The sequence below is a fragment of the Sus scrofa genome, chromosome 7, assembly GCF_000003025.6.
Source record: "Sus scrofa isolate TJ Tabasco breed Duroc chromosome 7, Sscrofa11.1, whole genome shotgun sequence".
NCBI lineage: Eukaryota > Metazoa > Chordata > Mammalia > Artiodactyla > Suidae > Sus > Sus scrofa.
The window spans coordinates 55,463,124-55,485,023 of NC_010449.5; the positions used below are offsets into that span (position 1 = coordinate 55,463,124).

Consider the following 21,900-nt stretch of genomic DNA (forward strand, 5'->3'; position numbering starts at 1 on the left):
TGTGTGCGAATTTCTTTTAATGACTTAGTGGGGGTGAGGTGAAGCCCGTCCCTATATTGCAGATAGAACTGCAAATTGGAATCATCTACCCTGAGGTCTGTTGGCAAATATGCATCAAAAGCCTTTAAAATATAGATTAGACTCAGTATTTCCAGTTTTAGAATTTATAATAAAGGAGTTCCCATCGTGGCTCAGCGGTTAGCAAACCCGACTAGCATCCACTGGGATGCGGGTTGACCCCTGGCCTTGCTCAGTGGGTTAAGGATCCTGCCTTGCAATAAGCTGCCATGTACGTGGCAGACTGGGCTGGGATGGCACATTGCTATGGCTCTGGTGAAGGCCAGTGGCTAAAGCTCCAATTGGACCTTTAGCCTGGGAACCTCCATATGCTGCTGCTGTGGCCCTAAAAAAGACCAAAAGACCAAAAAAAAAAAATATATATATATACATATACATATATATATGTATATGTATATATATATATATAAAATAAAATGATTATGGAAAGATTTAGCCTCAAAAATGTACATCTCAGCAACATTATCACAGAGGAAAATACGAATCAAACTAGTTATTCCAAAATGAGAAACTGGTTAAATGCATTGATCCATGCGCATTTGAGAAATATTAAATAGCTATAAAAAATCATGGTATGGAGTTCCATTTGTGGCGCAGCGGGAACGAATCTGACTAGGAACTATGAGGTTTTGGGTTCGATCCCTGGCCTTGCTCAGTGGGTTAAGGATCCAGTGTTGCCATGAGCTGTGGTGTAGGTCGCAGACTACGAGGCTCAGATCTGATGTTGCTGTGGCTGTGGTGTAGGCTGGCAGCTGTAGCTCCAATTCTGCCCCTAGCCTGGGAACCTCCATATGCCACAGTGCGGCCTTTAAAAAAAAAAAAGAGAGGAGTTCCCGTCGTGGCTCAGTGGTTAACGAATCCGACTAGGAACCATGAGGTTGAGGGTTTAATCCCTGGCCTTGCTCAGTGGGTTAAGGATCCGGCGTTGCCGTGAGCTGTGATGTAGGTTGCAGACGCGGCTTGAATCCCGAGTTGCTGTGGCTCTGGCATAGGCTGGGGGCTACAGCTCCGATTCGACCCCTAGCCTGGGAGTCTCCATATGCTGCGGGAGCGGCCCAAAGAAATAGCAAAAAGACAAAAAAAAGAAAAAAAATATCATGGTATGAAAGATTTATGGTGTAGGGAAATGATCATGGCATTATCTGTAAGTGAAACGATTACACAAAGGAACACCACCACTTTGTAAGATTGGAGGTATATACACCAAAATATGAAGAAAAATTGTGTTTCATAGAATGGCAGCATCAAAATGTTCAGCACAGGCCTCCAGAACCCCAATGCCCTGGTTAAAACCCTGGCTGTGTTGACTGCCTGGGCACCGTGAGCAAGTGTCATCATTTGTAAAACAGGCATAATAATCAGTTTACTGTAAAATTTGGGGTTTTTTTCTGGTTGAAAAAAATGATTCGGAATTTATGTCATGGCTCAGTGGTTAACGAATCCGACTAGGAACCATGAGGTTGCGGGTTCAATCCCTGGCCTTGTTCAGTGGGTTAAGGATCTGGTGTTGCCATGAGCTGTGGTGTAAGTTGCAGACGCGGCTCTGATCCCAAGTTGCTGTGGTTGTGATGTAGGCCGGCGGCTACAGCTCTGATTTGACCCCTAGCCTGGGAACCTCCATAGAAAAGGCAAAAAGACAAAAAAAAAAAAAAGATTCTACTTTCCTCAGATAGTTATTATAGCACAAAAGAGTTAATATTTTTAAGTAATCAGAGCAGTGCATGGTATATAATTATTACAAAAGTGATTTTTTAAATGGTGGAATTATATATATATATTTTAATTTATTTTTTGCTTTTTAGGGCCACACCTGCAGCAGCATATGGAGCTTCCCACGCTAGGGGTCAAATCCCAGCTACAGCTGCCAGCCTACACCACATCCAGAGCAACGCCAGATCTGAGCTGTGTCTGTGACTTACACCACAGCTCATGGCAATGCCAGATCCTTAACCCACTGAGCGAGGCCAGTGATTGAACCACATCCTCTTGGATACTTGTTAAGTTCAGTATCCAATAGGAACTACTGAGGCACAACAGGAACTCCAAATCAATTTTTTTTTTTTTTTTTTGGTCTTTTTGTCTTTACTAGGGCTGAACCTGTGGCATATGGAGGTTCCCAGGCGAGGGGTTGAATCAGAACTACAGCTGCCAGCCACAGCCACAGCAATGCGGGATCCGAGCTGCATCTGCAACCTACACCATAGCTCACGGCAACGCCAGATCCTTAAGCCACTAGTGAGGCCAGGCATCGAACCCACAACCTCATAGTTCCTAGTCGGATTCGTTTCCATTGTGCCACGATGGGAACTCCCAAATCAATTTTTTTTAATGGAAAAGTTTTCAGAGTTCCCTGGTGTCATGCGACATGTTTCTACAATATTTTCTTAGCCTCTTTGCTTCTATTTTCTATGCTGAAAACTCCATCATGTCCTGCCTTACTTTACCCCATCTTCCTGCTTGAAAAACAGTCAAAGTGCTGGTGAATGACTTAAGCTTAAGAACAAAGACCTAAAGGCATATTCATAGGGTCAGCTGAATGAGGACATAATGCTTTGGTCTAGGCACTCGGAACCTGTGCAGAAAGGCACGCTGTTTGTACAAGCATGATATGTCCTCTAAAGACTAAGAGGAAGATGAGTCTCACGGCCCAAGGGGTTTATGAGGGGTTGTTAGCAGGACATGCATTAGCAAGGAGAACCGAGGTGCAAACCTAGGCATGCTGCAGGGTTGCTGCAGATAGGCACGCCCTCTGCAGAATCACAGTGGTGATTCTCTAGAATGCTATGCATAGATAGCTGACACTAAGCTTCCTCAATGCTAATCAGTGTTAAATGCCTAAAGGTCAGAATAAAAACTTAATCTGCAACCGGCTATGTGACTTTTAAAATAACTTTAAAAAACCTATATCCTGCACCTGTAACCCCCTCCTCACTTGATGTAATCCTCAAGAGCACAATAAAAGCAGTGTGGTTTCTTGAGGTGGCACTCTTTGTCCCTGAGAACTTGAGTCCCCGGTTCCCATCTTTACTTAAGATAAATGTCTCTGTGTCTTGTTTTATGTTAACTTTTTTCCTTAAGTTTCACAGCACCTGTTCTTCAGCCCCAACCTGCTAAGCTGGTCTCGGCACCTGGTGCCTTAAGACCCAGCATTGCCACTGCCGTGGCTCAGGTTGCTACTATGACATGGGTTCAGTCTCTGGCCTTGGAACTTCCAACTGCCATGAGTATAGCCAAAACAAAAAAACCAACTAAACAAAGATAAATGGAAATGTTTTTAAGATTTAGCAAATGGTTATATTTAAAATATAGTAACACATAAGGAAAGACATCTAGGAGATGAACATGAAAAAATGTTTAAGTTCACTATTAATGGGAGAAAGTAGTAATTAAAATTAAAGTATTAATTTTAAAATTAAAGTATTATTGGAGTTCCCATCATGGCTCAGTGGTTATCGAATCCGACTAGGAACCATGAGGTTGCAGGTTCGATCCCTGCCCTTGCTCAGTGGGTTAAGGATCCAACGTTGCCATGAGCTGTGGTGTAGGTTGCAGACGCGGCTTGGATCCCGTGTTGCTGTGGCTGTGGCGAAGGCTGGAAGCAACAGCTCCAATTAGACCCCTAGCCTGGGAACCTCCATATGCTGCGGGAGGGTCCCTAGAAAAGGCAAAAAGACAAAAATAAATAAATAAATAAAATTAAAGTATTATTTACTCCTTGACAAATATCATTTAAAAAATTTTATCATACCCAAGTCTGGCAAAGGTAGCATGAAAATGTTCCTCTCCTACATTGCTGGTGAGACAATAATTTAGAATAATGCTTTTGGGAGTTCCCATCGTGACTCAGTGGTTAACGAATCCGACTAGGAACCATGAGGTTGAGGGTTTAATCCCTGGCCTTGCTCAGTGGGTTAAGGATCCGGCGTTGCCGTGAGCTGTGATGTAGGTTGCAGACGCGGCTCGGACCCCTCTGTTGCTGTGGCTGTGGTGTAGGCTGGTGGCTACAGCTCTGATTCAACCCCTAGCCTAGGAACCTCCATATGCCGCGAGAGCGGCCCTAGAAAAGGCAAAATGACCCCCCCCCCAAAAAAAAGAATAATGCTTTTGGAAAGCAATTGGCAATATAACCAGAGCTTTACAAAAGATTCTAAGATTCCTAGTAATCTGACTCCTGGGAATCCATCCCTAAAGAAATAGCCCTCAAAATATAGTGTATGGGGTGGGAGCCTGAGGGTGAGGTTGAGAAAACTGTGTAATTTGTAATAGTTTTTGACATAGTTCTAAATGGGTATCAATTAATTCACCAAATTTTGGAAAATGATAGCGCTATTAAGGTAGCCAATCTTGAAAATGATGGTATGAAGACTGTGTAGCTATATAGAAAATGGTTATATAACATTAACTGACAAAGGGTTATCAAATTTTATGTTTGTATAATAATGCAATGACGATGTACAGAAATCACAGAGTCCAAGATCACACCACTTCCCCATCTCCATGACTTGCAGGTCCTCCTCTCTCACTGGAGAGTCCCTTTCTACCTGTCTACTTGAATTTCTTTCCGTTTCCACTGCCACCGTGACAGACCAAACCGTTCCAGGCTCTCACCTGGACAATAACTGCAATCTCCTAGTTGGACTCAATCTGCCTTCAGTTTCTCTGGAGTTAAGTGATCTTCGAAATATACAAATCGGATCACATTACTCTCCCTCCCTAGGATCACTGGCTGCCAAGATGTTAAGGATAGAGTCTCAAAATACTTAACACACTGGTGATGACACGCCTGACCTCCAGCCTCATCTCAAACATTGTTCCACTCCCACCATTCTCTGAGCTCCAGGCAGGGTGGCCTTTTCCTGCCAAGAGCCCAGCCCCATGCCTCTGAGACACCAAGCCCAGCTGTTGCCCAGGGTATCCCCCCCATTGACACACTGCGCCTCCCTGTTTAGAATGATGGCCTGTCCACATGCCCTTGCCATGCCCTTTGGCCATGGTACTCTGGGCATCAGGATGCCTGGTTAGGTGTCTCTCCCCTAGTCAGTGTCCCCAGGCCTCCTCCTGTTTAACCCCTCCCCTGGCCACTGTTATGGTTGAGGCCCCAGCATGCTCAACAGTGAGCCAGCCTCATTCAGACAAAGGACAACAGGGAGGTGGCTTCTACAGTAACTGAGCTGAGTGACTAAGAAAAGGGCAATGAGAACAGAAGAGACCAGAGAGCAGTTCAGTGACCTTCAGGTAGCCTAAATGAAGTGTTGATTCCAAGCCTCACAGCCAGATCATTGAGCCCAGGATCAAATACACAGGAAGGCAAAGGAAAATGTGAACCATGATAATAAATGCTGGGACCTCAACCATGAAAACCATATAGAAATAAATGGAGCTAATTATCACATGTGCCTCTTGGGACTCTTGTGACAATTAAGTTAGATACTACAAGTACCTGGCACAAGTGCTTGGCACAAGGACTAGCAGCAGGAGTCATTCAACAGCCAGTGGCTATAATTATTACCGTGGAAAGCATCTAGTGCTGACTTTGACACATTAGGGGACTTGATAATTGTTAGTTTACCACCACCTCCTCTCTTCTCTGAGCCAAACAGGATCCACATTCCACCAAGTTCTGCTTATTCTTAGGACTGAGACTGTGCTTAGCATTAAGGTTGTAGATTTCAACTCCGGGTCCCTTCCTAGATCTGGGTCTGGGCACACTATCCAGCAAGGCAATATTCATGACCAAAATGATGTGGCTTTCTTTTTATACGGAGATTGCTCAGTTGGGAGGCTGTTTATATCAAATAACAACCCAGTCGGTATAGAGGAATCATTTCCTGAAGATTTTATTCATTCATAAAAAGTTCTCAAGGTACAAAACAAGAAAAGTGTTATAAAAAATGTGGCCTGGAGGAGTTCCTGTCATGGCTCAGCAGTGATGAACCCTACTAGGATCCATGAGGTGGTGGATTTGATCCCTAGCCTCACTCAGTGGGATAAGGATCCAGTGTTGCCATGAGCCGTGGTGTAGGTTGCAGACGTGGCTCGGATCTGGCGTTGCTGTGGCTGTGGCGTAGGCCAGCAGCTGCAGCTCTGACTCGACCCCTAGCCTGGGAACCTCCATACGCCACATGCGCATGCTTTTAAAAAAAAAAAAATGTAGTCTGGCAGAATGAGTCAGAGATGGGGACCCACCAGCCACACCTCTGAATGCTCTCAGCCTCTCTGAGAGGAGCATCCCTGGGAGAGGAGCAAAGGGAGGTCAGGAGACAGGAACCCCCAAGGTACAGACAACCAGAGGAGGAAAAAAACTGACAGTTCTGGGGGGCTGAAAAGGGAACAAGGAGGCTTGAGCAGGGGCACAGAGGCTACAGCACAGAGTGCTGGGGAAGAGGGCAGTTTCAGAAGGAAAGCAGGCTACACAACAAGAACAGAAGAAGGAGGCCCTGCTAACTTCTCTGAGCCACTCTGCATGCAGATGAGGGATTTCCCCCCCCCCCCCAGTTCTGTACCAAGTCCAGTTCCCCTGAATGCCCTGGGGAACTCGCTATCATGAAAATGTCTAGGAAGGTTAGACTCACATCCAGGGAGAGATGCTTCATGAGGCGCAGCGCAGGGCCCCAGTGCTAACACCAGGGTCTTGGGTTTGATTTTAGCAGAGCTTGTTCAAAGGGTGTTCTGTGGCCGCTGTAGGGAAGAACCAGGTAGGGCTCGGCGGACTTGCTTCTGCGAGCTCCAGGATGAAAGGTGATGGAAGAAATGCTTAACAGTGCTGGTGGGCCCTGGAGGCACCCCATCTCTCACTGACCTCAGTCATCCTGGGGTAAAGTAAAGAGAAATGAACAGGGCACATTTCACACACGTCTCCTCCAAGTCCTCAGACAAACAAGCATTTTATTGAGGGGCCTCGGCCTTGGCTTCCTCTTGTCAGAGTTGGCCCAGGAAGCCAGTCTGGCAACTCCAATTGCTTTTTCAGTCCAAGACTCACTTTATTAAGTCAAAAGGGAACCCAGTCTCTCCACGCTCCCTGTCCCTGTTTTCTCTAGCAAATGTCACTCATCTTCATCACCTAGAGAAATTGTCCGTGTTTTTTTTTTTTTTTTTTTTTTTTTTTTTTGTCTTTTTGCTATTTCTTGGGCCGTTCCCTCAGCATGTGGAGGTTCCCAGGCTAGGGGTCCAATCGGAGCTGTAGCCCCCAGCCTATGCCAGAGCCACAGCAACTCAGAATTCAAGCCGCGTCTGCAACCTACACCACAGCTCGTGGCAACGCTGGATCCTTAACCCACTGAGCAAGGCCAGGGACCGAACCCGCAACCTCATGGTTCCTAGTCGGATTTGTTAACCACTGCGCCATGACGGGAACTCCTAAAACTTTTTTTCAATGTTCAATTTAGGGTCTTTTCACACCAACACAAATCTTCTAGTGTAATATACCTCAAAAAATCAAATCAGGAGTTCCCAGGATGGTGCAGCAGAAATGAACCCGACTATTATCCAAGAGGACTCGGGTTCAATCCTGGCCTCGCTCAGTAGGGATCAGGTGTTGCCATGAGCTGTGGGGTAGGTTGCAGATGCAGCTTGGATGTGGTGTGCTGTGGCTGTGGTGTAGACCAGCAGCTGCAGCTTCAATTTGACTCCTAGCCTGGGAACTTCCATATTCTGCAGGTTGGCCCTAAAAAGCAAGGGGAAAAAAAAAAAAAAGAAAAGAAAGAAAGAGAAAAACCAAATCAACTGCGAATAGGCTGAGGATCAACTAAGGGGCTGACTTTGGGGCCAAAAAAACTCTTAAGGACCAAGTCAGCCATTCTTCCAGCCACTTTGGGCAAGGAGCCCAGAACAAAGTGGGGGGAAAATGCTCATTCAGCAGCTCAACTGCCCCAACGTGGCAGATATTTTCACTAGAAGTGGAAGTATCTGGAGCCTTAATGGCATTAAGTCTCCTTGGTTCCTCTCTGCATGCCATCCTTTCCATCTTGTCCTTTCATAAATCTCTGGGGCTCTCTTGTTGATTGGCACGGTTCAGACCTACCAAAGAGAAAGGTCCCAGGATGTCACTCTTCATACCCTGAAGGAATCCTCTAGATGCTAACATACCCTCAGGAACCTCCCAAAGCTGTGGAGTAAAGTTTATGTTGTTGTTTCTTTGTCCTACACCTAACCACAACTAGTACCAATCTCTCGCCAAGAGATAAACCACAACACCAGGTCCACAGTCGCCTCCCTGGACCTACCCACTCCTCGTCCTCTGCGCCGTCCCCCTGTCCTCGGGTCTCTGCTGCAGCCCCCTCCCAAGACTTCTGGGCCATGATGTTGTCTGTCCAGGACGCTCCCGTCTTTCCATCACCAGCGAAATTACACTTGGTCACTGTTCCAGCTTCAAGTTTGGCTAATGACTCTGAAGAAGAGAGAAGGTGAATGGCCTCTTTCTGTGTGGCAGAACATAGAAGGGGCTGGCCCGTTTTGCTGGGGTCCCCTAGGCCTGGGTGTGCTCAGGGAGGCCCTGGATGGGACCCGCAAGGTACCAGGTAGAAGAGGTCCCTGACAGGAATCATGGGATTGGGCGGCACCCCAGATCCAGGGTACTGGCTGAGGGACTTGGGCATAAATCTCAAGGGGTCATGTCCACCGGGAGGCCATGGTCTGCTCCAGGAGCTCTAAGAGGGAGGGATGGGGAAGCCTTGAACAGGAGGCCAGGAGCCCCGACAGGTCATAGGGGAGCATCAGGCCACAGTGGAGGCTGCCCTGCTCACCCAGGAAGGGACCATCACCACGAGTTTTCAGCCGGACCCCAGCCCCTATCTCGAGCTCCATGGCCTCCATCTCTGACTCAGGCATCCAGAATGCCACCGTCTGGTCGGGGGTGAGGCTCTCAGTCAGCGCAAGCAGCTCTGGCTTATTCACCAGCCCCTTCAGTGCTTCGGGCGAGAGACTGTCGGTGTCTCCCTTGGCCTCCACCTCTGCAGGTACACAGCACAAGTGGGTTATTCACTATAATAGCAAGAATTTTTGTTGTTGTTGTTGTTGTTTTTATGGCCCCACCCACCCAGGCTTCTATAGCCTGGGCATATGGAAGTTCCCAGGCTAGGGATCGAATTGGAGCTGTGGCCACCAGCCTACACCACAGCCACAGCAACGTGGGATCTGAACCAAATCTATGACCTACACCACAACTCACGGCAACACCAGACCCTTAATCCACTGAGCAAGGCCAGGGATCGAATCCGCAACCTCATGGATACCTCAGTCGGGTTTGTTAGCACTGAGCCACCATGGGAATAGCAAGCAATTTGGGAGGGCTTTTTAAGAGCCAGGTGAAGGATGAGTGTTGCACCTGCTCACAACCACCTGAAGGTAGGGCTCTGAGCTCCCATCCTGCGAGTATCCATCAAGGAGTTCTGAGTTCAGGCTCTGGAGCCAGACTGCCTGGTGCAAATCTGCTTACACACTGTGGGACCACAGGCAAGTTACTTAACCTCTCTCTGTGCCTGACATATAGGGATAAAAGTGGTACCTACTGATGAGGTTGACAGGAGGTGTAAAAGAATTATCTAATGCAAGCAAAGCACTTAGGATGGGGTCTTGCACACAGCAAACCCTCAGCAAGTGTTACTGTATTTCTTATTCCTATTTACAGATGAGAAAACTAAGGCTTAGAGAGGCTAATTAATTTGCCCAAGGTCACAAAGCTAGTCAGCGGAAGAGGCAAGATTCAAGCCCTCCATATAATTCTTTTTTTTTTTTTTTTTTTTTTGTCTTTTTGTCTTTTTAGGGTTGAACCCACCACAATTCCCAGGCTAGGGGTCCAATCAGAGCTGTAGCCGCTGGCCTACACCACAGCCACAGCAACACAGGATCCAAGCTGTGTCTGCGACCTACACCATAGCTCACCACATCACCAGATCCTTAACCCACTGATTGAGGCCAGAGATCGAACCTGCATCCTTATGGATGCTAGTCAGGTTCGCTAACCGCTGAGCCATGACAGGAACGCCCCTCCACATAATTCTGCCTTCCCATGGCGACCCCAGTGACCAGGCAGGGTTCTCTCCCAGCCCTCAGGTCATCCTGGCTGGGGTGGGGTCTGCTGGAACCAGGAGCAGACTTTGATGGTCCCCATGCCTCTCATCCTGGCCCTGGCAGAGCCCAGAGACTTAGGGAGGATGCCCCTCTCACTCACCTACCCGGAAAGTCCCAAATCCACTAATCCCAGGTTGGGGAGGAGAGGGCAGTCCCAGTGCCAGACGAAGAAGCAAGGCCTCTCATGCCACCCTGGAGCTCTCCGCAGGCCACCTTCCCCATGCCGACATCCAGAGGGCTGCCGGCCACAAAGACCAGACCACGTTTGGTTCATCGCATGAAACCTCTGACAAGCTCTGCCAGGAACGCCTTCCAGGAACCCCTAGACATCTCGCTTGCAAGGAGGAGGTTCACTGCTCCCTCTCCTCAACCCCCACCCGGCTCAACATCCCCCCAGAAGAGCCACCTCACTTCCTGCTTCGCAAGATGACAAAAGCCAGAGGTGGGGCCACTCACCTTCCTGCCACCACCTCTCTTCTTTTTTTTTTTTTTTTTTTGATTTTTAGGGCTGCACCCACAGCAGGGGTCAAATCAGAGCTACAGTTGCTGGTCTACACCACAGCCGCGGCAATGCGGGATCTGAGCTATGTCTTCAAACCTACACCACAGCTCATGGCAACACTGGATCCTTAACCCACTGAGAGAGGCCAGGGATCGAACCTGAGACCTCACGGTTCCTAGTCGGATTTCTTTCTGCTGTGCCATGACGGGAACTCCTCCCTCCTTCCCTTCTGCCAAAGGACAAAGTATCTGATCTCGGGCCCCAGGTCCTACCCCCTCCCACTTCTTCAGGGACCTGCTTGTCTTCCTTGCCTAGATCTTGCCTATCTGCCTTCCCGTGCTCTGGCTGTGGCGCCCTCTACTCCAGACCACACCACCACTGCAGAGCTATGGGGGAGCATATCACCGTGAAGCCCACTGGGTGCTCCGCAGTCCTGACCTCACTGGGCCTTGGGCAGCCCCTGACCCCACTGCCACTCCTCACTCCTGTCCTCCCGGGCTTCTCTGGGCTTCAGAGACACACGCTTTCTCCATCCTGTTCAGACTCCTCTCATGTTCCTTCCCCTGCTCCTTGAGGCTCCTTCCCTGTCCAGCCCCTGTCCTTGTTGTTACCCAGGACAACCCAGGGTGACTTATTCACTGAAGCAGCTTCAGTACCACCCACGTGTGATGACACTGAAATACGTGCAGCCAGCTCAGGGCTCTTCCTGGGTTCTAGAACGGTACCACCCAGCCTCCAGGAGACATCCTCCTCTAGCTGGAAGTGCTACCACGTGGCTAATGCTATGGGTCCCAAACAGAACTCCTCCCCAAACTGCTCTGATTGCACCTCTGTCCCCTAAACCTGGCACCCGAGGCCAAATCCTGGGGTCACCCTGGACTCCCCTTATCCTCCCCATATCCAAACAAACACTGAAGCCACCATCCCTTCTCTGTCTTTTTTTTTTTTTTTTCTTTTCTGGCCTCCCTGGATTTCCCAGGGCCAGGGATCAATCAGATCCAAGCAGCAGTCTCAGTCTCAGCCTAAGCTACAGCTACAGCAAGATCCTTAACCCACTGTGCTGGACCAGGGATTGAACCTGCAACCCAGTGCTCCCAAGACGCTGCCAATTGTATTGCACCACAGCAGGAACTCTCCTCCTCTATCTTGAGCCTGCCCAGTCTTTCCATCCTCACTGACCCGTCCTTCATCCTGGCCTCATATCTCCTTCCTAGTTGCCATCGCAGCCTCCTAACAGCCTCCTGGTTTCTAGTCTATTCACCCCCGCCCCAGGGGTTTTTAAAATCTAATCACGTCACTCACCTACTTAAAACCACTTACTGCAGAGCTCCCCCTGGAAGGCTTCTCCTCACCTGCATTGGGAGCCCTCGATTCCCAGAATTCCCTTGGCATGCTGCCCCATCTCTGAAACACCTTTCCAAGCCTCAGTACCCACCTGATTCCTGCTCATCTTTCAGGATCCAGTACTAGCGTTCCCTCTGCCAGGGCACCTCCGCTGACCGCACCTGCCTGGACTCCAGTCATGGCCTCCAGCTCCTCTACTAGACTAAGAACATCCTGAGTGCAGGTCCGGGTCTTGCCCTTCTCTGGACCCTCAGTGTGTGGCTCAGGGTGGATTCTCATTAAATGTTCACAAAATCAATGAGCAACCGAAAGCATGAATAAATAACATGATGGAGGGGTGGATTCCCACTCAACCTCAAAACCTCATGAGGGGCAGACAGCAAAAATGTCCTTCTACAGCCAAAAGTGGGGGAAGAGGAATGAGATCAGGGAGGGCCCGAGAACCAAGTAAGAATTTTGGCAGGGGAGTTTCCACTGTGGCTCAGCGGTAATGAACCTGATTACTATCCATGAGGACATAGATTCTATCCCTGGCCTCGCTCAGTGGATTAAAGATCTGGCATTGCCGTGAGCTGTGGGGTAGGTTGCAGACGTTGTTCAGAACGTGCGTTGCTGTGGCTGTGGTGTAGGCCTGCAGATGAACCTCTGATCCAATCCCTAACCTGTGAATTTCCACAGACTGCAGGTGTGGCCCTAAAAAGACACACACGAAAAAGAATTTTGGCAGGAAAATGGAGGCCATTTGGCTTGAACTCTGCACAAAGGCAGGTTCACGTATGATTCTGCCAGACTGCAGAAGATGGTAAGAGCCAAGAAGGTAGCCAGGCCCTCAGGACTGACGTGGAGCACTGGGGATCCTGAGTAAACGAGGGGCAGGAAGAGTCCAGCCAGGGAGTCCTCAGGCCAAGTGTGGGCTTCAAGGACAACCATGCTAAGACACTTTCTAGGAGCCAAGAGACCCCTGGAAACAAAGGAAGGCCACAGTGTAGGGGGGCCCTAAGGGAAGAAGAGGGGGTACCTACTGTAGGATGACATGAGGAAGCCTGTGTTCACCTTCCTGGTGGCGCTGAAGTTGGGCTCGATTTCATTTCCCTTGGGATCAAATTTACGGCGATGGATGCGACTGGGCCGGATATACAGCACGTAGTAGCGCTCCTGGGACCAGGCAGAGAGAGAGTGAGGGGGCTGTTTCATGCTTCACCCTCCGACACACACACTCCCCATGTGCTCTGGCTGCAGCAACTCCCCCCCAACCTTACTCTCTACCCCCAGAATCCCACCACAGCTCCAAAAGATGTTCACATTAGCCAGAGGACCCCACTGCACTATCATTCATTCATGTGTTTAGAGGAGAACTTGTTGGAATTCCTGTTGTGGTACAGCGGAAACAAAATCCAACTAGTATCCATGAGGACTCGGGTTCTATCCCTGGCCTCGCTCAGTGGGTTAAGGATCTGGTGTTGCCAGGAGCTCTGGTGTAGGTCGCAGACATGGCCCGGATCCTACGTTGTTGTGGCTGTGGTGTAGGCTGGCAGCTGCATCTCCAATTTGACTCCTAGCCTGGGAACCTCCATGTGCCAGCAGATGTGGCCCTAAAGAGAAAAAGAAAAAAAGAGAACTTGTCACACATAATGAGCCATACGAGACTTCCGAGAGAGGGCAAGCTCAGAGCCACACCCTGAAGCCTCCATGCAGTCAGAGACAGAAAGTATATACAGAAAACCATAACCCAAGCACTAAGGACCCCAAATACCATGAGGGAGGAGTGGCAGCAGCAAAGAGGCCATGGAAAGGACACTGAAATGAGGTTCTGAGTGAGGACACCCACTGTGCCTCTTCTCCCAAATGTGGGTCCTGGAGCAGATCATTCCTAACCTCGGTTTCTCCTGTTGCCTTGGAGACAAAATGATGTTTAGGGCATGTTGTCAGCTTTGTTTGCTTTTTTTTTTTTTTTTTTTTTAATCTTTTTGCCATTTCTTGAGCAGCTCCCGCAGCATATGGAGGTTCCCAGGCTAGGGGTCTAATCGGAGCTGTAGCTGCTGGCCTATGTCAGAGCCTCAGCAACTCGGGATTCAAGCCCTGTCTGCGACCTACACCACAGCTCACGGCAACGCCAGATCCTTAACCCACTGAGCAAGCCCAGGGATCGAACCCGCAACCTCATGGTTCCTAGTAGGATTTGTTAACCACTGAGCCACAACAGGAACTTCACTTTTTTTTGCTTTTTTGCCAAGCCACCTCTGTAACCTACACCACAGTTCACGGCAATGCTGGATCCTTAACCCACTGAGCGAGGCCAGGGATCGAACCTGTATCCTCATGGATCCTAGTTGGGTTCGTTTCCATTAAGCCACAACAGGAACTCCAATATCAATTCTTTTCTTTTTTTATCTTTTGTCTTTTTACAGCTGCACCCACAGCATGTGGAGGTTCCCAGGCTAGGAGTCTAATCAGAGCTACAGCTGCCAGTCACAGCCATAGCCACACCAGATCCAAGTTGCATCTGTGACCTACACCACAGCTCACAGCAACGCCAGATCCTTAACCCACTGAGCAAGGCCAGGGATGGAACCCGAGTCCTCATGGTTCATTACCACTGAGCCAGGCAGGAAACTGCTATGATTCCTAGTTGGATTCATTTCTGCTACACCACGATGGGAGCTCCTCGTTGTCAGGATTTAAGAGATAATGGAGGAGCAGGCACAGGGTAAAGCACGAAGTGTGCCTGCCAGCTATCCTCATCAAAACAGGCGGGCCAGATGCTCTCAGAGACTGAAGAAGAGGAAAGCACCTCCTGGGAGAAAGAGAGGAGGCAAGAAGGGAAAAACCCGAAACTGTAAGAAAAGGATGTGGGAAGAATATCAAAAGCCAAAAAAACAAAAACAAAAATGGTAACAACTTACCCATAATACTAAGTAGTAAAAGCAGGACTGGGTCCAGAGTCTATGCTTTCAACCCGCTATTTCCTATTGTACTCAGTACTTAAGTATTTACTTAAATAATAAAAGTAAGGAGTTCCCGTCGTGGCGCAGTGGTTAATGAATCCGACTAGGAACCATGAGGTTGTGGGTTCGATCCCTGCCCTTGCTCAGTGGGTTAACGATCCGGCGTTGCTGTGAGCTGTGGTGTAGGTTGCAGACGAGCCTCGGATTCCGAGTTGCTGTGGCTCTGGCGTAGGCCGGTGGCTACAGCTCCGATTAGACCCCTAGCCTGGGAACCTCCATATGCCGTGGGAGCGGCCCAAGAAATGGCAAAAAGACAAAAAAAATAAAATAAAATAAGACTTGTTCTTAACTCAAAAAAAAAAAAAAAAAAAAAAGAATATCAAAAGCCTTGACAGGTACATAAAATAAAAGTCAAGGTCTTGAGTTCCCACCATGGCTCAGTGGAAAATTAGTATCATTAGGAAGCAGGTTTGATCCCTGGCCTTGGTCAGTGGGTTAAGGCTCCGACGCTGCTGTGAGCTGTGGTGTCATTGCAGATGCAGCTCCGATCCTGCGTTGCTGTGGCTGTGGCGTAAGCTGGCAGCCACAGCTCCAATCTGACCCCGAGCCTGGGAACTTCTGTATGCTTTGGGTGCGGCCCTAAAAAGCAAAAAGAAAAAAGTCAAAATCCAGTATGTATAGTTTTTTTTTTGTTTTTTAGGACCACATCCAAGGCATGTGGAAGTTCTTGAAATGGGGTCAAGTTGGACCTGCAGCTGCCATCTTATGCAACATCCAGATCTGAGCTACATTTGTGACCTACAAGGCAACTTGCAACCCACTGAGCAAGGATCCTTAACCCACTGAGCAAGGCTAGGGATCAAACCCGCATCACCACAGACACCATGTGAGGTTCTTAACCTGCTGAGTCACCTGGGAATTCCTTAACAAATGTTTATTATTTTTTGTTTTCTTTTTTGGCCGCCCCACAGCGTACGAGTTCCCAGGGCAGGGATCAGATCCTTAATCCACCGTGCCAGGCTGATGATCGAACCTGAAGCCCAGTGTTCCAGAGGTGCTGCCAATCCTATTGTGCCACAGCAAGAACTCCCGTGTGTATGTCTGAGCAACACAAGACCCTTAGAGGCTTCATGGGAGTCCAGGCTGGGAAAGCAAGTGGGATCACTGCAGAGCAGTCTTGAGGCTTAATCTCCAAAACATACAAACAACACATATAACTCAACAACAAAAAATCAAACAACCCAATCAAAAAAGTGGGAAGAAGACCTAATAGACATTTCTCCAAAGAAGACATACAGATGGCCAGTAGGCATATGAAAAGATGTTCAACATCACTAAGGATTAGAGAAATGCATGTCAAAACTATAATGAGGTACCATCTCACACCAGTCAGAATGGCCATCATTAATAAGTCTAAAAACAGCAAATGCTGGAGAAGGCGTGGAGAAAAGGGAACCCTCCTACAGTGTTGGTGGGAATGTAAGCTGGTGCAACCACCATGGAGAACGGTATAGAGGATCCTCATAAAAGTAAAAATAGACTTACCTTATGATCCAACAATCCTACTTCTAGGCATATACCTGGACAAAACCATAATTCAAAAAGATATATGCACCCCTATGTTCACAGCGGCACAACTGACAATATCCAAGACTTGGATACAACCTAAATAAATGTCCATCGACAAATGGATTATGAACATGTGATACAGAAGTTCTCTTGTGGCACAGTGGGTTAAGGATCTGTTGTTGTCACAGCAGTGGCTTGGGTCGCTGCTGTGGCACAGGTTAGATCCCCAGCCTGAGAACTACTATATGCCACAAATGCAGCAAAAAAAAAAAAAAAAAAAAAAAAGAATATGTGGTAGAAGTTCCCATTGTGGTGCAGTGGAAAGCGAATCCGACTATCCGATTAGTATCCATGAGGCAGGTTCAATCCCTGGCTTCACTCAGTGATCTGGTGTTGCCATGACCTGTGGTGTAGGTTGCAGATGCAGCTCAGATCCCGAGTTGCTGTGGCTGTGGCGTAGACTGGGAGCTATAGCTCTAATTCGACCCCTAGCCTGGGAATGTCTATATGCAGTGAGTGTGGCCCTAAAAAGCCAAAAAAAAAAAAAAGAAGATCTGGTACATATACATAATGGAATACTACTCAGCCATAAAAAAGAATGAAATAATGCCATCTGCAACAACATGGCTGCACCTAGAGATTCTCATACTAAGTGAAGTGTCAGAAAGAGAAAGATAAATACAATATGATATCACTTATATACAGAATCTAAAATATGGCAAAAATGAATCTATCTATGAAACAGAAACAGACTCATAGACATAGAATACAGACCTACAGTTGCCAAGGGGTAAGGGAGAGGGAGAGGGATGGACTGGGAGTTTGGAGTTAATAGATACAAACATTTAAAATGGATAAACATGGAGTTCCCGTCGTGGTGCAGCAGAAACAAACCCAAGTAGGAACCACGAGGGACAGGGATCAAACCTGCATCCTTGGAGTTCCCGTAGTGGCTCAGTGGTTATAATGAATCCGACTAGGAACCATGAGGTTGCAGGTTTGATCCCTGGCCTTGCTCAGTGGGTTCAGGATCTGGCATTGCCGTGAGCTATGGTGTAGGTCGCAGACACAGCTTGGATCTGGCGTTGCTGTGGCGTAGGCCAGCGGCTACAGCTCCGATTGGACCCCTAGCCCAGGAATCTCCATATGCCGCAGGGGCAGCCCTAGAAAAGACAAAAAGAGACAAAAAACAAACAAACAAAAAAACAAAAACCCAAACCCTGCGTCCTCATGGACACTAGTCAGATTCATTACCGCTGAGTCACAATGGGAACTCCAAGCCTCCCAGCACATTAAATCTCTTCCATCAGAAGGTGCCAAGATCCCTTCACTCAGCATCCAGAGCCTGAGTCCTGAACTACTTACCTCACCCCTTCCTGCTCTCAGTCCTCCTAGTCCCAGCCCCAAACATATCCCTTGGGTTTAGAGCCTGGTCTGTCTTCTTAAGAACCCAGGCCACCAGCACAGCCCAAACTGATCCCTTCCACCTATGGCTCCTTTTGGCTGTCAATCTCCCAGCCTCTTCACCTGTCCCGGGAGGCCCTTGATTGAGCAAAGAGCTGGACCCCAAGTCTTGGCACTGGCGGCACCAAGCAGAGGGAAATGCATTGGAGGGTAAGGACCTTGAAGCCAGTGCCCTGTGGGTGCCCCCAAGGAAACATCCTCACCTTCCTGCCATGGGCATCTGAGATGCTGTGCCGTGATACATCGACCAGCTCTCCCTCCAGCAGGACACCATCTCCCCTGGGAATGAGAGAGAAGAGGGGACCAACTGGTTCTGTCAGTCTGGAGGAAAGAGCCCCTCACAAGGGCCATGGCCCAGTTCAGAGTGTACACTAGACAGAAGCGTGTCCCAAACCTGTCTCCCATTCACCTGGCCCCCGAGCAGGGCCCAGAATGTTGCAGCCCCCTTCTCTGTGCTCCCACACCTCTAAGGGTCCCAAAGTCTGGGGTATCATCCAGAGGGTAGGAAGCAGTATTGCCAGGCTGTAAGACCAAGCTATGGCCCCTCCTGCCGGGGGTTACTATAACCTCTGTGGTGTTCTTATCCACAAAATGGGAGCATCACAGTCACCCCATTCTGCTTCTATGATGATGACAACACACAATCATGTATGTGAAGGTGCTGTGTACACTATTAAAGTGTTTACTAAATATAAGAGATTTTACTTTTTTATTTAACCAAATTTTTCAGGGGGTAGGGTCTAAGTAGCTTCTCTTGTCACGTGTTTTAAAGCACTTCCTGGAGTTCCCGTCGTGGCGCAGTGGTTAACGAATCCGACTAGGAACCATGAGGTTGTGGGTTCGATCCCTGCCCTTGCTCAGTGGGTTAACGATCCGGCATTGCCATGTGAGCTGTGGTGTGGGTCGCAGACGCGGCTCGGATCCCACGTTGCTGTAGCTCTGGCGTAGGCTGGCAGCTCAGCTCCGATTAGACCCCTAGCCTGGGAACCTCCATATGCCACAGGAGTGGCCCAAGAAATGGCAAAAAGACCAAAAAAAAAAAAAAAGCACTTCCTTTTTAAAAAATTTATTTTTTGGCTGCCCTCGTGGCACATGGAAGTTCCCATGGAAGGCCAGGGATGGCATCCACACCAGAGCAGTGACCACAGCTGCTGCAGTGACAACACAGGGTCCTTAACCCTCTGTGCACAAGAGAACTTCTAAAGCACTTTCACACTCCCGCTCTCATTCATGTCCACTTTAGAAATGGGGAAACCCAGACTCAGAAGGTTTGTGACTAGGCCAAGATCAGAGGGTCCCAGGAGTTCCCATCGTGGCTCAGCCTTAACAAACCCTGCTAGTATCCTTGAGGTCTCGGGTTCCATCCCTGGCCTTGCTCAATGGGTTAAGGATCTGGCATTGCCGTAGCTGTGGCATAGGTCTGCAGTTGCAGCTCCCTTCAACCCCTAGCCTGGGAATTTCCATATGCTGTGGGAGAGGCCCTAAAAAAACAAACAAAAAAACAAAACAAAAAAATCAGAGTCCCTCATTAAAGGGAACCAGACCCTGGCTTGCCAATCCTAATTCTCACAAAAGCAGAACCTGGGGACTTCCTTTTTGGAACCACGTAAATGGGAGAGGGGTGGGGCAGGTGAAGAGATGGGGCTGAAAAGTTAAAACTCCCAGTACCTCACTCGCCCCTATCTATCCCGCTAATCCCTTCATTCAGTTGTATTTGTAATTGCAAATGGAGTGGTCTAGTCGTTCTCTGTTCTCCGTGCCAGTGATGGTAGGGCCTGGCCCTCCGGATCCAACTCAAGCCTCCAGGCAAGCCTGGCCCTCCCTCCCAGGCCAACTCCCACCCGCTGTTCCGGTCACAGCACCACACAGTCCCTACTGAAGCGGAGTGCACCGTGTGCAAAAGGCCTAAAGGCAAGGCAGGGGCAAGTGGTGAAGTTTATAGCCGATATATGCCAGCGCGGGATAAAGACAAAGGTTGGTAAGCAATCGCCGTCTTATGAGCGCTGTTTGGGAGTCAGGACCGACCCTCTGTGAGTTTTAAGGCTTAAGGGGTGCGCTCCGAGGGGAGCACTGGGAAGAGCGGTCTGGAGCCCAGGGGACCTTCGGTGAGCCCCGCCTTTCCTCCCAGCCGTACCCGATCTTGGTGGCGCCCCCCTTCCCCTGCCAATCAGGGAGCCCGGGATCGACGCGGAGCCTAGGGATCCGACGCAGGCCGGCCCGGGAGGCGGAGGGAGATGCGGGCGGAGCCTACCCCTGGTGGGCGGCGGGGTCCCAGGCCCCAGGCAGCCGCGCGCTCTGCACCGCTTTGTTCTGGAGGGCGCTGTCGTGGTAGATGCGGCTCATTCTCCCCACGGGCGCGGAGCCCTCGCGGCCCGGGGCACTGAGCCGGCACGCGGGGCGGAAGGCGCTGCGAGGAGCCGCGCAGGGAGCACACGCCGAGACTGGCAATTCCCAGCCGCAGATCCGGGTCCGGCGCGGCTGCGGGCGTTCCCGCGCGGGATTTAAAGGGGCCGAGCTCCATTTCTGCCCGCGGGACTTTGCTTGGTGGGAGGCCGGCTCCTGCAGGGACCCGGCCTTGGCCTTCTGCCGCGGGTGGGGATAGGGCGGGGAGTGGAGCCACGCCCTTCTCGTTCTCTCCCTCTTCCTTGTTCCTAGAGGGAGACCTAGGCCTCACACACGCGCAAGGGAAATTGAGGCCAAGAGAGCTAGTACGGTCAGCTCTGAAAGGATGGGATTCCAGGAAGCAGGAACGGAAAAATGGGAACAGCCCTCAGGGACGGCGCAGTGGTTAAGCACAGAGTCGCTCTTTTTACGCCCCACGCGCGAGGTCGCAGAGCGGCTGAGGGAAGAGCTCTGGGGACCTGTAGCAAAGGAGCCTGAGCTGAGATGTCAGATCAGCGACTTACCATGGTTAGAATCCCAGCCAGGTGAGCTTGGACAAGTTCTTCAACCTCTCTGAGCCCGTGCCTCCTCCTCTATGAGATGGGGTCAGTGTCAGAGGAGTTGTAAAGATTTAATAAGCTCACTCTAGGGAGTTACTGTTGTGGCGCAGGGGAGAGGAATCTGACTAGTATCCATGAGGACACTAGTTCCATCCCTGGCCTCTTTCAGTGGGTTAAGGATCCAGAGTTGCCGTGAGCTGTGGTGTAGGTTGAACTCCGCTCAGATCCAGAGTTGCAGTGGCTGTGGTGTAGGCCGGCAGCTACAGCTCCGATTCAACCCTTAGCCTGGGAACCTCGATGTGCAGTAGGTGTGGCCCTAAAAAACAAAACCAAAAAAAAAAAAAAAAAAAAAAAAGGGAGGAGGGCAAAGATGGAGTTTCCTTATGGCCCAGTGGGTTAAGGATCTAGTGTTTTCACTGCAGCAGCTTGAGTTGGACCCTTGGCCCAGGAACTTTTGTAAGCCACAGATACAGCCAGATAAGGGGGGGGGGCAAAGAAATTTCTTCAAAGGAGACATATGCATGCCCAAAATTTATATGAAAAGCTACTCAGCGTCACCAATCATCAGGGGAATGCAAACCAAAATCACAATGACATATCACCCCCCACCTCTTAGAATGGGTTATCAAAAAGATAGAAGATAGGAGTTCCCTTGTGGCACAGTGAGTTAAGGATCTGGCTTGTCACTGCAGCAGGCTAGGTTCAATCCCTGGCCCGGGAACTTCCACATGCCGTGGGCCTGGCCAAAAAAAAAGACAAAAGATAAGTGTTAGTTAGCAAGGATATGGAGAAAGGAGAATTCTTGTACAGCATTGATGGGAATATAAATTGGTGCAGCCACTGTGGTAAACACTATGCAATTTTCTCAAGAAATTAAATATAGAACCACCAAATGATCCAGCAGTCTCACTTCTGGGTTTATGTCCAAAGGAATTGAAATCTGTGATACCAAAAGGATATCTACAATATGGGAAACGAATCTGAAAAA

General features: G+C 49.3%; 1 protein-coding gene across 5 annotated transcripts; it reads right to left on the reverse strand.

The window, feature by feature from the left end:
- On the reverse strand, positions 5,892–20,509 carry ARPIN (actin-related protein 2/3 complex inhibitor). Of its 5 annotated transcripts, none has more exons than XM_021098270.1 (6): positions 20,105–20,425; positions 18,174–18,249; positions 13,015–13,147; positions 8,820–9,026; positions 8,301–8,464; positions 5,892–6,887 (listed from the first exon to the last, which is right to left on the reverse strand). In XM_021098270.1, exons 3-6 carry the CDS (start codon positions 13,025–13,027, stop codon positions 6,879–6,881), a joined length of 393 nt encoding a protein of 130 aa, XP_020953929.1. In that variant the 5' UTR covers positions 13,028–13,147; positions 18,174–18,249; positions 20,105–20,425; the 3' UTR covers positions 5,892–6,878.

Bases quoted from the DNA above. Each gene is read 5' to 3' on its own strand.
- ARPIN (XM_021098269.1), bottom strand. From the start codon at position 20,491: ATGGAGCTCGGCCCCTTTAAATCCCGCGCGGGAACGCCCGCAGCCGCG. The intron at 13,148-20,221 runs GTAGGCTCCGCC...GCCTGGTCCCAG, and splicing joins GACCCCGCCGCCCACCAGGG to GAGCGCTACTACGTGCTGTA. The intron at 8,465-13,014 runs GTAGGTACCCCC...TCTCTTCTTCAG, and splicing joins CTTCCTCATGTCATCCTACA to AGTCATTAGCCAAACTTGAA.